The following is a 17064-nucleotide window of genomic DNA, read 5'->3' as shown; positions in this document are numbered from 1 at the left end:
TGTCTTTTTTTGTGATATCTTTGTCTGGTTTTGGTATCTGGGTGATGGTGGACTCGTAGAATGAGTTTGGGAGTGTTCCTTCCTCTGCAATTTTTTGGAAGAGTTTGAGAAGGGTAGGTGTTAACTCCTCTCTAAATGTTTGATAGAATTCGCCTGTGAAGCCATCTGTTCCTGAACTTCTGTTTGTTGGAAGATTTTTAATCACAGTTTCAATTTCAATACTTGTAATTGGTCTGTTTATATTTTCTATTTCTTCGTGGTTCAGTCTTGGAATGTTGTACCTCTAAGAACTCGTCCATTTCTTCAAGGTTGTCTGTTGGTGTATAGTTGCTTGTAATAGTCTTTTACGATGCTTTGTATTTCTGTGGTGTCCATTGTAACTTCTCTTTTTTATTCTAATTTTATTAAGTCATCTCTCTTTTTTCTTTTTTTGCGGTACGCGGGACTCTCACTGTTGTGGCCTCTCCCATTGCTGAGCACAGGCTCCGGATGCGCAGGCTCAGTGGCCATGGCTAACGGGCCCAGCTGCTCCATGGCATGTGGGATCTTCCCAGACTGGGGCAGGAACCCGTGTCCCCTGCATCGGCAGGCAGACTCTGAACTACTGCGCCACCAGGGAAGCCCTCCCTTTTTTTCTTGATGAGCCTGGCTAAAGGTTTATCAATTTTTTTTTTCTTCAAAAAGGACCAGCTTTTAGTTTCATTGGTCTTTGCTCTTGTTTTCTTCATCTCTCATTTATTTCTGCTCTTATCTTTATGATTTCTTTCCTTCTAATTTTGGGTTTTGTTTGTTATTCTTTCTCTAATTGCCTTAGGGGTAAGGTTATGTTGTTTATTTGAGACTTTTCTTCTTTCTTGTGGGAAGATTGTATTGCTATAAATTTCCCAGTAAGAACTGCTGTTGCTGCATCCCATAGGTTCAGTCATCATGTTTTCATTGTCCTTTGTATCTAGGTATTTTTTGATTTTCTCTTTGATTTCTTCAGTGATCCAGTGATTGTTTAGTAATATATTGTTTAGCCTCCTTGTGTTGTGTATTTTACATTTTTTTTCCTGTAACTGATTTCTAATCTCATAGCTTTGTGGTTGGAAAAGATGCATGATTTCAGTTTTCTTAAATTTACTGAGGCTTGATTTGTGACCCAAGATGTGATCTATCCTGGAGAGTGTTCCGTGTGCAGTTGAGAAGAAAGTGTATTCTGCTGCTTTCTGAGATTTTTTTTTTTTTTTTTTTTTTTTTGCGGTATGTGGGCCTTTCACTGCTGTGGCCTCTCCCGTTGTGGAGCACAGGCTCCAGACATGCAGGCTCAGCAGCCATGGCTCATGGGCCCAGCCGCTCTGCGACATGTGGGATCCTCCTGGACCGGGGCACGAACCCACGTCCCCTGCATCAGCAGGCGGACTCCCAACCGCTGCGCCACCAGGGAAGCCCTGAGATGTTTTTTGATTTCTCTTTTTATTTCTTCTTCAACGCGTTGGTTGTTCAGGACTGTGTTTTTAAATTTCCACATATTGTGAATTTTTCAGTTTTCTTATAATTAATTTCTAGTTTCATACCATTGTGGTTGATAAAAATACTTGGTATGATTTCAGTCTACTGAAATTGCTAAGATTTGTTTTGTGACTTATCATATAGTGTTTCCGAAGAATGTTCTGAGTGTGCTTGACAAGAATGTGTATTCCTTTGCTGTTGGGCAGAATGTCCTGTATATTTTTGTTCAGTCTCTTTGCTCTAAAGTGTAGTTCCAATCCAGCATTTCCTTACTGATTTTTTTTGTCTGGATGATCTAGCCATTGATGAAAGTGGTATACTAAAGTCCCCTTCTCTTATTGTATTGTTGTCTATTTCTGTCTTCAGATCTGTTAATATTTAATATATTGTGGTGCTCCAGTGTTTGGTCTATGTGTATTTATTATTGTTATATCCTCTCGATGAATTGACCTCTTTGTCTTTATATAATGATATTGTTTGTCTCTTGTTACCATTTTTAGCTTAAAGTATATTTTGTCTGATGTAAGTAGCTACCTTTGCTCTCTTTTGGTTTCTACTTGCATGGAATATCTTTTTTCCAGCCCTTCATTTTGAGACTATGTGTTCTTAAAGGTGAACTGAATTTCTGGTAGGTAGCGTATAGTTGGGTCTTATCTATGCCACCAATCTATGCCTTTTGATTGGAGAATTTAATCCATTTACATTTAGAATAATTATTGATTGGTAAGGAATTACTAATGCCATTGTATTGTTTTCTGGCTGTTTGTTGTTCCCTTGTTCCTTTTTTTCCTTCTCTTGCTACCTTCCATTGTGAATTGATGATTTCTTAGAGTGGTATGCTTTGATTCCTTTCTTTTTATCTTTTGTGAATCTGCTGTAGGTTTTTGCTTTGTGGTTCCCATGAAGCTTACAGAAGACATCTTATAGATAGATAATAGTCTATTTTACACTGATAACAGCTTATTTTAATCACATACAAAACCTCTACCCTTTTACTCCCCTCTTTTTACGTTTTTGATATCACAGTTTACCTCCTTTTATATTGTGTATTTATTAACCAGTATTGTAGCTATAGTTATTTTTAATACTGTTGCCCTTTAACCTTTATACTAGAGTTAAATGTTGAACACACCACCGTATTACAGTAGTAGCATATTTTGAATTTAACTGTATACTTACCTTTACCCAGTGTCTTGGATATTTTCATGTACTAAATAGTGTCCTTTGATTTAACTTGAACTCCTTTCGGCATTTTTATTTGTTGTTGTTAAGGCAGGTCTAGTGATGATGGATTCCTTCAGCTTTTTTTTGTCTGCGATACACTTTCTCTCTCCTTCATTTCTGAAGGACAACATTGCCAGATAGAGTACAGTCAGCCCTTTGTATCAGTGGGTTCCACATCCACATTCAACCAACTGTGAATCGAAAATACTCAAGGAAAAAAAATTCCAGAAAGTTCTAAAAACCAAAATCTTAATTTGCCATGCACCAGCAACTGTTTACATAGCATTTACATTTTATTAGGTATTAAAAGTAGTCTAGGAATGATTTAAAGCATATGGAAGGGTGTGAGTAGGTTACATGCAAATACTACACCATTTTATATAGGTACTTGAGCATCTGCAGATTTTGGTATCACTGGGAGGGGGAAGAAGGGGGGTCCCAAAACCAACTCCCCATGAATTCTGAGGGATGACTGCATTCTTGGTTGGCAGGTTTTTTTCCTTTCAACACTTTTGCTTATATCATCACATTCTTTCTTGGTGTGTAAAGTTTCTGCTGAGAAATATGCTAATAGTCTTATGGGAACTCCCTTGTAAGCTGCAAGTTTCTTTTCTCTTGTTGCTTTTAAGATTCAGTCTTTTTCTCTGATTTTTGACAATTTTATTATAATATGTCTTGGAGGAGATCTCTTTAAGTTGAGTTTGTTTGGATACCCATGAGCTTCGTGAACTTGGGTATCCAGATCTTTACACAGATTAGGGAATTTCTCAGCTGTGATTTCTTTCAGTAAGTTTTCTTACCCCTTCTTCCTCCTCTTCCTCTGGGATTCCAGTAATTCACAAGTTGTTTCCTTTGAGAATTTACCATAGATCACACAGGCTTTCCTCACTCTTTTTATTATTTTTTTTTTTGTTCTCCCCTGAGTAGATAATGTCAAAATTCCTGTCTTCTAACTCACAGATTCTTTCTTCTCTTTGATCCATTTGCTGTTGATTCTCTCTTTTGAGATTTTCATTTCATTCATTGTATTATTCAATTCCAGAGTTTCTGTTTGGTACTTTTTAATGATTTCTGTCTCTTTGTTGAATTTCTTACTCTGTTTGTGTACTGTTTTCCTGATTTTGTTGAATTTTCTTTCTGTGTTTTCTTGTACCTCGTTGAGCTTCCTTAAAACAGCTATTTTGAATTCCTTATCCAGTAAATTGTAGATCTTCATGTCTTTGTGATAGGTTTTTGGAAGATTATTGTGATCCTTTGGTGGTGTCATGTTTCCTTGATTTTTCATGTTTCAGGTTTTGTGTTGCTGTCGTCACATTTGCAGTAGCAGTCAACTTCTCCGGTCTTTATTAACTGCCTTCAGGAGAGAATACCTTTTGTCAGCCCTCCTAGGGATTCTGAGGCTTTCTCAGACTTTCTATAGATATGCCTGCTCTGTGCTTCTTGCTCCCTTTTGTGGGAGAATTCTTAAACTTGTGTACCTTCTCTTCATTCTGCAATGCACCAGGATGCATACTGATAGCTTCCCTTTCGTTTTCCCATGGGTGATACTAAAGCTGAAGCTTGTGGCCTCTCCCTGACCTGCAGGTTTGGGTCATGCTCACTAGGTATCTGCCAAAGCTCACTCTCACCACCAACATCAGGAGCACTTACAGGGATCTGGATACAGGGTGGACAGGGGTGTGGGTGAGGCCCATGGAGCCCTAGGGGTGCCCATGGGCCAGTTGGAGGGATCTACATGCAGGGCGTCTCCAGCAGTTCGTAGGTAGGCTTCTTGAAGGAATTCATGGTATAGTTAGTAGGATTCATGTCCTTTTAATTACCTCTGAGAGTCCTATCTGCCACTCTTCTAGCCTCTTCCCCACTCAGTCCCCACCCCATGCAGCTCATTATTTAGTACTCTGGATAGGGTGAGAGAGAAATGGGGAGGAAGTTTTGTATAGTAGGGGAAGCCAGGCACTCACTCACTCATATGTTCTCACTTTCCCCAATAGGAAAAATCACAGGCCAAGAAGATCTTTCTTGGCCCTGAACTGTGCCACTTTGGAGGAGGGTTGATATGAATAAAGTCAAACTGTTCCATTTACTGTCTCCAGTGTGTCCAAACTCGTGTTTTTTTGCTGCATTGGTATGCTGGAACTTCTCCACAGGAGACCTGGACTTCCATAAAGGCTCACTTATGTGTGGCTGATTATATAAATATTGTTATTCCACTGCCAAGAGGGACTGCAGCGGTGGTTTGTGGGCCACTGCAGGGTTCACACCTGGGACAGGTCTCTATACCTCTTACCCGACACATGATTGGGACAGACTCTTCCCGGGCCTCTTAGTGTAATGGTGCTAGATCCCACAGCTCCCACAAAGGCACTTTTGTCCATGGACAGATGCCGGATTGTGGTTGGGAGGGAACATGAGCGAGGATATCTCATTTAGCCATGTTGCTGACATCACCCTCTGGTGCCAAACCATTTAGAAGAGCCCTTTTCTTTTTATTATTATTTTTTAATTTATTATTTTTTATTTTATTTTTTAAGTTGAAGTAGCTGTCATGTTTTATTTAGTATTTTTTTCTTCTCAGGTCTTTCTTGGAGTATAGTTGCTATACAGTGTTGTTAGTTTCTTCTGTATAACAAAGTGAATCAGCTGTACATATACATATATCCCCATATCCCCTCCCTCTTGCATCTCCCTCCCACCCTCCTTATCCCACCCCTCTAGGTGGTCACAAAGCACTGACCTGATCTCCCTGTGCTATGCAGCTGCTTCCCACTAACTATTTTACATTTGGTAGTGTATATATGTCAATGCCGCTCTCTAACTTTGTCCCAGCTTACCCTTCCCCCTCCCCGTGTCCTCAAGTCCATTCTCTAGGTCAGCGTCCTTATTCCTTTCCTCCCTCTAGGTTCATCAGAACCTTTTTTTTTTTTTTAGATTTCATATATGTGTTAGCATATGGTATTTGTTTTTCTCTTTCTGACTTCCTTCACTGTGTGACAGACTCCAGGTCCATCCATCTCACTACAGATAACGCAGTTTCGTTTCTTTTTATGGCTGAGTAATATTCCATTGTATATATGTGCCACATCTTTATCCATTCATCTATCGATGGGCACTTATGTTGCTTCCATGTCCTGGCTATTGTAAATACTGCTGTAACGAAAATTGTGGTATATGACTTTCTGGATTATGGTTTTCTCAGGGTATATGCCCAGTAGTGGGGTTGCTGGGTCGTATGGTAGCTCTATGTTTAGTTTTTTTAAGAACCTCCATAGTGTTCTCCATAGTGGCTGTATCAATTTACATTCCCACCAGCAGTGCAAGAGAGTTCCCTTTTCACTACACACTCTCCAGCATTTATTGTTTGTAGATTTTTTGATGATGGCCATTCTGACCAGTGTGAGGTGATATCACCTTGTAGTTTTGATTTGCATTTCTCTAATAATTAGTGGTGTTGAGCATCCTTTCATGTGTTTGTTGGCAATCGGTATATCTTCTTTGGAGAAATGTCTATTTAGGTCTTCTGCCCATTTTTGGATTGGGCTGTTTGCTGTTTTCATATTCAGCTGCATGAGCTGCTTTTATATTTTGGAGATTAATCCTTTGTCAGTTGGTTCGTTTGCAAATATTTTCTCCCATTCTGAAAATTGTCTTTTCGTCTTGTTTGTAGTTTCCTTTGCTGTGCAAAAGCTTTTAAGTTTCATTAGGTCCCATTTGTTTATTTTTGTTTTTATTTCCAATACTCTAGGAAGTGAGTTAAAAGGGATCTTGCTGTGATTTATGTCACCGAGAGTTCTGCCTGTGTTTTCCTCTAAGAGTTTTATAGTGTCTGGCCTTACATTTAGGTCTTTAATCCATTTGGAGCTTATTTTTGTGTATGGTGTTAGGAAGTGTTTTAATTCATTCTTTCACATGTAGTTGTCCAGTTTTCCCAGCACCATTTATTGAAGAGTCTCTGTTTTCTCCATTGTATATTCTTTCCTCCTTTATCAAAGGTAAGGTGACCGTATGTGCGTGGGTTTATCTCTGGGCTTTCTATCCTGTTTCATTGACCTATATTTCTGTTTTTGTGCCAGTACCATACTGTCTTGATTACTGTAGCTTTGTAGTATAGTCTGAAGTCAGGGAGCCTGATTCATCCAACTCCATTTTTCTTTCTCAAGATTGCTTTGGCTATTCAGGATCTTCTGTGTTTCCACACAAATTGTGAAATTTTTTGTTATAGTTCTGTGAAAAATGCCATTGGTAGTTTGATAGGGATTGTGTTGAATCTGTAGATTGCTTTGGGCAGTATAGTCATTTTCACAATGTTGATTCTTCCAATCCAAGAACATGGTATATCTCTCCATCTGTTTGTATCATCTTTAATTTCTTGCATCAGTGTCTTATAGATTTTCTGCATACATGTCTTTTGTCTCCTTAGGTAGGTTTATCCCTACATATTTTATTCTTTTTGTTGCATTGTTAAATGGGATTGTTTCCTTAATTTCTCTTTAAGATTTTTCGTCATTAGTGTATAGGAATGCAAGAGATTTCTGTGCATTAATGTTGTATCCTGCTACTTTACCAAATTCATTGATTAGCTCTAGTAGTTTTCTGGTAGCATCTTTAGGATTCTCTATGTATAGTGTCATGTCATCTGCAAACAGTGACAGTTTTACTTCTTCTTTTCTGATTTGGATTCCTTTTATTTCTTTTTCTTCTCTGCTTGCTGTGGCTAAAACTTCCAAAACTATGTTGAATAATAGTGGTGAGGGTGGACAACCTTGTCTTGTTCCTGATCTTAGAGGAAATGGTTTCAGTTTTTCACCATTGAGAACAATGTTGGCTGTGGATTTGTCATATATGGCCTTTATTATGTTGAGGTAGGTTCCCTCTATGTCCACTTTTCTGGAGAGTTTTTATCATAAATGAGCGTTGAATTTTGTCAAAAGCTTTTTCTGCATCTATTGAGATGATGATATGGTTTTTATCCTTCAGTTTTTTAATATGGTGTATCACATTGATTGATTTGCATATGTTGAAAAATCCTCGCATTCCTGGGGTAAATCCCACTTGATTCTGGTGTGTGATCCTTTTAACACATTATTGGATTCTGTTTGCTAGTATTTTGTTGCAGATTTTTGCATCTATGTTCATCAGTGACATTGGCCTGTAGTTTTTTTTTTGTGACATCTTTGTCTGGTTTTGGTATCGGGGTGATGGTGGCCTCGTAGAATGAGTTTGGGAGTGTCCCTCCCTCTGCTATTTTTTGGAAGAGTTTGAGAAGGATAGGTGTTAGCTCTTCTCCAAATGTTTGATAGAATTCGCCTGTGAAGCCATCTGGTCCTGGGCTTTTGTTTGTTGGAAGATTTTTAATCACAGTTTCAATTTCAGTGCTTGTGATTGGTCTGTTTATATTTTCTATTTCTAACTGTTTCAGTCTTGGAAGGTTGTACTTTTCTAAGAATTTGTCCATTTCTTCCAGGTTGTCCAGTTTATTGGCATATAGTTGGCTTGTATTAATCTCATGATCCTTTGTATTTCTGCAGTGTCAGTTGTTACTTCTCCTTTTTCATTTCTAAATCTGTTGATTTGAGTCTTCTCCCTTTTGTTCTTGATGAGTCTGGCTAATTGTTTATCAATTTTGTTTAACTTCTCAAAGACCAGCTTTTATTTTTATTGATCTTTACTATTATTTTCTTCATTTCTTTTTCATTTACTTCTGATCTGATCTTTATGATTTCTTTCCTCCTGCTAACTTTGAGGTTTTTTTTTTTCTTATTTCTCTTATTGCTTTAGGTGTAAGGTTAGGTTGTTTAGTTGAGATGTTTCTTGTTTCTTGTGGTAGGATTGTATTGCTATAAACTTCCCTCTTCGAACTGCTGTTTCTTCATCCCATAGGTTTTGGGTCGTCATGTTTTTATTGTCATTTGTTTCTAGGTATTTTTTATTCCCTCTTTGATTTCTTCAGTGATCTCTTGGTTATTTAGTAGCGTATTGTTTAGCCTACATGTGTTTGCATTTTTTACAGTTTTTTCCTGTAATTGATATCCTGTCTCATAGTGTTGTAGTCGGAAAGGATACTTGGTACGATTTCATTTTTCTTAAATTTACCAAGGCTTAATTTGTTACACAAGATATGATCTATCCTGGAGAATGCTCCATGAGCACTTGAGAAAGTGTATTCTGTTGTTTTTGGATGGAATGTCCTATTAATATCAATTAAGTCCATCTTGTCTAATGTGTCATTTAAAGCTTGTGTTTCCTTTTTTATTTTCATTTTGGATGATCTGTCCATTGGTGAAAGTGGGGTGTTAAATCCCCTCCCATTATTGTGTTACTTTTGATTTCCCCTTTACGGCTGTTAGCATTTGCCTTATGTATTGAGGTGCTCCTATGTTGGGTGCATAAATATTTACAGTTGTTATGTCTTCTTCTTGGATTGATCCCTTGATCACCTGTGTAGTGTTCTTCTTTGTCTCTTGTAATAGTCCTTATTTTAAAGTCTCTTTTGTCTGATATAAGAATTGCTACTCCAGGTTTCTTTTGATTTGCATGCATGGAATATCTTTTTCCATTCTCTTACTTTCAGTCTGAATGTGTCCCTAGATCTGAAGTGTGACTCTCGTAGACAGCACATATACGGGTATTGTTTTTGTATCCATTCTGCCGGTCTATGTCTTTTGATTGGAGCTTTTAATCCATTTACATTTAAGGTCATTATCAATATGTATGTTCCTATTACCATTTTCTTAATTGATTTGGGTTTGTTTTTGTAGGTCTTTTCCTTTTCTTGTGTTTCCTGCCTAGAGAAGTTCCTTTAGCATTTGTTGTAAAGCTGGTTTGGTGGTGGTGAATTCTCTTAACTTTTTCTTGTCTCTAAATATTTTAATTTCTCCTTCAAATCTGAATGAGATTCTTGCCAGGTAGAGTAATCTTGGTTGGAGGTTTTTCCCTTTCATCACTTTAAATATGTCCTGCCACTCCCTTCTGGTTTGCAGAGTTTCTGCTGAAAGATCAGCTGCTAACCTTATGGGGATTCCCTTGTATGTTATTTGTTTCTTTTCCCTTGCTGCTTTTAATATTTTTTCTTTGTATTTAATTTTTGATAGTTTGATTAATTTGTGTCTTGGTGTGTTTTTCCTTGGATTTATCCTGTATGGGGCTCTCTGCACTTCCTGGACTTGACTATTTCCTTGTTAGGGAAGTTTTCAACTATAATCTCTTCAAATATTTTCTCACACCCTTTCTTTTTCTCTTCTTCTGGGACGCCTATAATTCGAATGTTGGTGTGTTTAATTTTCTCCCAGATGTCTCTGAGACTGTCCTCATTTCTTTTCATTCTTTTTTCTTTATTCTGCTCTGTGCTAGTTATTTCCACTATTTTATCTTCTGGGTCACTCCGTTCTTCTGCCTCAGTTATTCTGCTATTGATTCCTTCTAGAGAATTTTTAGTTTTGTTTATTGTGTTGTTCATCATTTTTTCTTTTTAGTTCTTCTAGGTCCTTGTTAAATGTTTCTTGTATTTTCTCCATTCTATTTCCAAGATTTTGGATTATCTCTACTATCATTACTCTGAATTCTTTTTCTGGTAGGCTGCCTATTTACTCTTCATTTGTTTAGTCTGGTGGGTTTTTACTTTACTCCTTCATCTGCTGCATATTTCTCTGTCTTCTCAATTTGTTTAACTTACTGTGTTTGTGTTCTCCTTTTCACAGGTTGCAGTTTTGTAGTTCATGTTGTTTTTTGGTGTCTGCCCCCAATGGGTGAGGTTGGTTCAGTGGATTGTGTAGGCTTCCTGGTGTAGGGGACTGGTGCCTGTGTTCTGGTGGATGAGTCTTGATCTTGTCTCTCTGGTGGGCAGGGCCACATCCAGTGGTGTGTTTTAGGGTGTCTGTCAATTTAGTATGATTGTAGGCAGCCTCTCTGCTAATCAATGGGGTTGTGTTCCTTTCTTATTAGTTGTTTGGCATGGGGCATCCAACTGCTGGCTGTTGGGTGAAGCTGGTCTTAGCACTGAAGCGGATATCTCTGGGAGAGCTCTTGCCAATTGATATTACTCAGGCCCAGAGGTCTCTGGTGGTCCAGTGTCCTGAACTTGGCTATCCCATCTCAGAGGATCAGGCCTGACGCCAGGCTGGAGCACCAAGACCCTGTCGGCCACATGGCTCAAAACAAAAGGGAGAAGAAAAGAAAGAAAAAAAATTTTTAAAAATAAGAAAAAATTTAAAAATTATTAACATAAAGAAAATAATAATTCAGAAAATAAAGAAGAGAGCAGCCAAACCAATAAACAAATCCACCAATGATAACAAGCTCTAAAAACTAAACTAAGATAAACATAAATATCAGAAACAGATCAGTCTCACACAGCAAACCCCAAGTCTACAGTTGCTCCTAAAGTCTACCACCTCAATTTTGGGACATTTCATTGTCTATTCAGGTATTCAGCCGATGCACGGTACATCAAGTGGATTGTGGGGACTTAATCCACTGCTCCTGAGGCTGCATGGAGAAATTTCCCTTTCTCTTCTTTGTTCGCACAGTCCTGGGGTTCAACTTTGTTTTGGCCCCACCTCTGCATGTAGGTCACCCTCAGGTATCTCTTCCCTGCCCAGCCAGGAGGCGGTTAAAGGAGCCGCTGATTAGGGGCTGTGGCTCACTCAGGCCACAGGGAGGGACGGGTACGGTGGTCATAATTGGAATGCGGGGCGAGCCTGCGGCAACAGAGGCCAGCATGACATTGCAACAGCCTGAGGCGTGCCATGTGTTCTCCTGGGGAAGTTGTCCCTAGATCATGGGACCCTGGCAGTGGCGGGCTGCACAGGCTCCCGGTGGAGGGGTGTGGATAGTGACCTGTGCTTGGACACAGGATTGTTGGTGGCAGCAGCAGCAGCCTTAGTGCTTCATGGCTGTCTCTGGGGTCCAAGCTGATAACCACGGCTTGTGCCCATCTCTGGAGCTCATTGAGGCAGTGCTCTGAATCCCCTCTCTACACGTACCCCAAAACAATGGTCTCTTTCCTCTTAGGCAGTTCCAGACTTTTTCTCAGACTCCCTCCCAGCTAGCTGTGGCACACTAGCCTCCTTCAGGCTGTGTTCACGCAGCCAACCCCAGTCCTCTCCCTGGGGCCTGACCTCGGAAACTCAAGCCTCAGCTCCCGGCCCCACCCCCCCACCCTGGCTGGTGAGCAAACAAGCCTCTCAGGTTGGTAAGTGCTGGTTGGCACTGATCCTGTGTGCGGGAATCTCTCCGCTTTTCCCTCTCCACCCCTGTTGCTGAGCTCTCTTCCGTGGCTCCGAAGCTTCCCCCACCCCCCATTCTCCCTCCACCATCTCCACGAGTGAAGAGGCTTCTTAGCGTGTGGAAACTTTTCCTCCTTCACAGCTCCATCCCAGAAGTGCTGGTCCTGTCCCTATTCTTTTGTCTCTGTTTTTTCTTTTTCCTTTTGCCGTACCCAGGTACATGGCGAGTTTCTTGCCTTTCTGGAAGTCTGAGGTCTTCTGTCAGTGTTCAGTAGGTGTTCTGTAGGAGTTGTTCCACATGTAGATGTATTTCTGATGTATTTGTGGGGAGGAAGGTGATCTCCATGTCTTACTCCTCCACCATCTTGAAGGTCCCCCCCGAGTCCTTTTCTGAAGATACCAAATTATGACCATATTCTGACTAAATGTTTACCAGATTTATTACATTATTCCCTTTTTGGGAAATGAATGTTGTCTAGATTCATAACATTTTCCCCCATTTTAGTAAGTTACCTGTAGAATATCTAAATCATTATTTAATAATTAATTTGTTCTACCAGTGACCACTTTTTTGCTATGGAAAGTAGTATAAAATATCTTTTTAAAATTTGAACTGGTCCACAAAGCAGCAGTGCTGCTAATTCTGAAAATATTTTCCATCTACATAAATTTTCCATCTTTTTTTTTTAGTATCTGAACCAGCTATTTCCTGCACAGAATATAGTGTGCAGAGCACATTAAGAAAGGAGGCGTTAGTAAAGCCCACTAATTAGGCTGCTTCTGATGAGCTGCTCTTAGATGCACTTGAAATACAGGCAGGGCAAAAATCAGTATTAACTTGTTCCAAATAAATCATGGTACTCTAGCCCGGTGGAATTGGCACCATACTGGCCATAATCAAGCAGATTTTAGGACTCAGTACTTTTTTTTAGAGTCCTCTTTCCACTAAGAGTAACTTTGTTTACTGACTGAATTCCCATTATAGGGAACTCTTTCATGTTCATCTCTGTAGGTACATACCCACCCTTTTAAAATATGATTATTTGTAGCTTTAAATAACCTCATAGTTTGTCTTTCCTCCAGTGGTGAGAGAGAATGGCTGCTGAGTCAGAGTACTGGGCATTTCTGGGAGGTGAATGGGGAAATAGTTTACAGTTTTGCTTCAGGCTGGTCAGAACTGGATATGCTGATTAGGCACATTCACTTTGATATCCCCACTATCTTCTTAAGGCATAATAGAGTCCATTGTAACTTGAGCAATTTATTCTCTTTTGGAAGACATCGTATGCTTGGAATACATTTTGCTTTCGATTGTCTGACTTTGGGGCTGAATTTAGAGTAATTCAGCTCTGGGTTTGAATTCCATGTGCATAATCTAGGTTCAGTCATTAACCTCTTTTAACCTCATTGTAGAATGAGGCTGGTGCTCACCACACCAAGGATTGTCATGAAGATAAATGTTGTAATCTATGTAAAGCATGTAGCACAGTGCCAGACCCTTGGTAAGCCCTTAATAAATAGTTGCTACTGCCATTGCTACTAGATGGATTTTTTATTTTGTTTTAAACTTGTATCCAATAATTTGGTCATTTTTGAACATGATGATGGTATGTTAAAATGCCTTGAGGATGTTTTGCTTTCTCTTCTGATTTTAATGTATCAAGTGCTTTTCTCTACCTTCAGAAATTAGTTTTATTTTTATGGTCTGTGCCTCAAGTGTGTGCCGAATACTGCAGTAGTGTTTATGTTTTCTTCAGACCATTTGTGAGTCTTAGATACAGATTTAAATGGGGCAGATTTACTTGATGTCTTAAGTAATTTGTAACTTAACATTTCAGATTCTATTTTATTCATGATCTATATATCACAACAGATATTACTGCTACCTAAATGATAACCTAACTGTATAGAGACTGTTTGATGTGACAGGACAAGCGCAGATTGGAGCCAGTCTGGAGCCAGAATGTGGGCCAACTGGTGTCCTCATATTGTGAATGATATATCCAGGGCTTCCTAGAATTACTGTGAGGGTTGGATGACACAGTGTATACAATGTACCCTGCACAGTGCCTGGTATATGATAGGCCCCCTCCCCACATCTGTTAATGGGAAGGTAGTTACTATGACACAGATAGCCTGATGTTGTTATAGCTTCTTTCCCTCTTGAATAATATCACTTTACTAAGTATCTGTTATTGGTAATTTTGTTCTATTTTAAGTGTTTGACTTCATAATAATGGATTTATTTATTTATAAAGTAAATCATTGGATTTGTTCCCACCAGTGATACCAAGAAGAAGAAGGCAATGAGGAAAAAGAACGACAGTGAAGTGGAAGACGTGGGACCCACAAGTCATGACAGAAAGAAGACCAAGTGGGAAACCTCAGAGCCTTTGGATACAGGCCTGTCTTTAGCCGAGGATGAAGAGCTGGTGTTACATCTGCTCAAAAGTCAAAGCTAAATAGTACTTGCTCTTGTCTTCTCCTTGAAACCTCTAGTCATGATTATGTGGGCAAGAAGTTGAAAAAACAGTTGGCTTTGGGGCACGTAGGTAACATGAGTCCCATGCCCAAAGGACCCATTCTTCAGACAGGAACTATCATACCTCTAAGCCCCTTTCACAGGCCATGCTTGCACCATCCCAGAGCAAACTCACAGTGATGGTGGATTATAAAATTTCCTGATCCCATTTTCCAGCCTGTGCTCTGTTAGATTTTATCCATGGGTTCCTACATCTTATCACTGGAAATGCTTCCTTTGTTTTACTGGCAAGTTCTAGAGACCTTGTTTCATTGTTGGAAATTCCTGTTTTGCTTACCATACAGAAGTTTCTCTGTAATATTAAACAAAATTGCTCAGAGAAAGAGTATGATGAGTATGATGGACCAACCCTGAGAAAAAATTAATATTTTTTAATTGCCATGATCAATAATAAACATATTTCCTATAAAATAAAATATTAATGTTTTCATTGTATCCAGAAATATGAGAGCATTCTCAAGGGAAGTTTGTTAAGATTAAAATGTTTGGCCAATTCCTGAAATAGTGAATCTTTCATATTCTTAAATTAGCCTTCCTAAAGATATCATTTAACTTACACTTGCAGACTTGGTAGCCATTTATAAATAGAAATCCTGACTCTGAAGACTTAGTGATCTAAAACCAGATCTGTTAGTGAGCACCTAGTATGCTGTAGGTCTTCTACAAGTGCCTTTTGCAGCAGGTACCACAGATCCCTGCCCAGAGCCAGCTCCTGATAATGAGTAGAATAACACAGAGCCTCTTTTGGTTATAAGTAACTGGCAAATTCTTCACAGGGAAAGAAATCTGTGCCTTGGCATGACACCACTGATTTGATCATGATTTGTCATCTTCTCCTTATTCTCTCCCTTTCCTACTTTCCACTCCATGCACAAACAAAAATAATTTTTGCTTACTGGTACAAATGATTCATGAATCCAAGGAAGGGAATATCCATAATTGCTTCCATCTCAGCCTAAGTCCATATTTGTCTCTGAAAAGTTTCTCCTACTTTCTTGCTTGGTATCCTCATGAGCAACACCAACATCTTTTAGTCCTCAAAATGAGAAACTTGACAACTCCTCAGCTTCTCCCTTTCCCCACCCTTCACTTTGATGGTTTTATTGATTCTTCTTCATAATGACTCTCTTATCTCCATTGTTTCTTCTCTGTCTTTACAGCTTCTGCTTTCAGGCAGAGTTACATTCTCATCATGACCTGCTCAGATTTCTGCAGTGATCTCCTAACTGGTCATTGTGCTTCCTGCCTCACATTTTTCTAGGCCAATCTTCCGTGTTGTCAGAATTCTCTTCATAGCATTGATCTGGCATGTTTCTTACTTCTGTTGCAGTGCTTATTATGTAATGTTGAAGACATTTGTTTATAAGCCTGTTGCCCCTGTTGTAAGACAAGTTTCTTGAGAGCATAAGGAATGTGTTTATCCCTCCTGTGTATCCCCAGAGCCAGACACAGCACCTGCCCTATAATAGGTTCAATAAAGGCTTTTTGAGTTAATGAATGGACAGTAAAACACCAAGACAGTTTTTGAAAGTGTGTGGTAGTGCATTGCTCTATTACCTCTGGTGGGAAGGATATAAAATGGTGGAAATGAGAACTGGATGAAATGGCTACAATGGGCAAGAATGACTATAATGGAGAAAACAGATGAGAAAGGAATTTGGGGTATAACAACCTGGGATGATTTTGAAATTAAGGTTGCTGGTACAGGATCTCTTGAATATTTTCAAAGGGCAAAAAGATGCAAGAGTATATAAACTAAAGGTTTGGCCTTCCCTGGTGGTGCAGTGGTTAAGAATCTGCCTGCCAATGCAGGTGACATGGGTTTGAGCCTTGGTCCAGGAAGATGCCCCATGCCGTGGAGCAACTAAGCCCAGGCGCCACAACTGCTGAAGCCCATGCACCTAGAGCCCATGCTCCGCGACAAGAGAGAGGCCACCGCGACAAGAAGCCTGTGCACTGCAACGAAGAGTAGCCCCTGCACACAGCAATGAAGACCCAACACAGCCAAAAATAATTAATTAATTTTAAAAAAACAAAACTAAAGGTTTACCACTGAATTCACTCTGTGCAGTTTTAGATTTTGTTTTTTCTAATCCAAATAAGGAATTTTTACTTATTTTTTACTCTATATATGTAAGCATTGAATAAATATACTGCAAGGCCTTTGGTTCATGAACTAGTTTGAGCTGTATTCTGTCCCTAGACCTGAATGGATCCTGACTAATACATACATTGTAAGGAACTTTAGTTTGCTGAAATTTGAAAACTGGTTAAAACATCAGAATAGTGCTGTTTGAAAACTCAGGTAACAAATATATATTTCGGTAGACTAAATTGTTACTGTTTTAGCTGTGGTGTAGTTGGGGGCGCATGACCTAAATCTGACTGGCCAAGCTATTTCCTAGACTCAGAGATTGGCCCAGACGTGGGTATAATACTCAGGTAAGGACGGAAAGACTCCTTCCTTGAGAGTAAAGTACAGAATATGAAAGAAAGATTCCCTACCCATGGGGAATTCCTAAAAAGGGAGGATGTCGATCTGGGGCCTTTGGCAGCAATTTTTTCTGGTCAAATGGAGGCTGCTTC

At 39.3% G+C, this 17064-nt stretch overlaps 1 protein-coding gene across 2 annotated transcripts in view; it reads left to right on the top strand.

Moving 5' to 3' along the window:
• Positions 1-16650, top strand: part of DDX10 (DEAD-box helicase 10) — a 288051-nt gene extending 271401 nt beyond the window's left edge. For both annotated transcript variants that reach the window (XM_033862078.2, XM_073808237.1), the window contains one exon: positions 14221-16650. In XM_033862078.2, coding sequence (XP_033717969.1) covers positions 14221-14398 — 178 coding nt within the window. In that variant the 3' untranslated portion in view covers positions 14399-16650. The remainder of the gene's footprint in view (positions 1-14220) is intronic.
• Positions 16651-17064: the final 414 nt, after the last annotated feature.

Source organism: Tursiops truncatus, chromosome 8, assembly GCF_011762595.2.
Source record: "Tursiops truncatus isolate mTurTru1 chromosome 8, mTurTru1.mat.Y, whole genome shotgun sequence".
In the NCBI taxonomy this organism is placed as follows: Eukaryota; Metazoa; Chordata; class Mammalia; order Artiodactyla; family Delphinidae; genus Tursiops; species Tursiops truncatus.
This window is presented reverse-complemented; position numbering and strand designations above follow the sequence as displayed.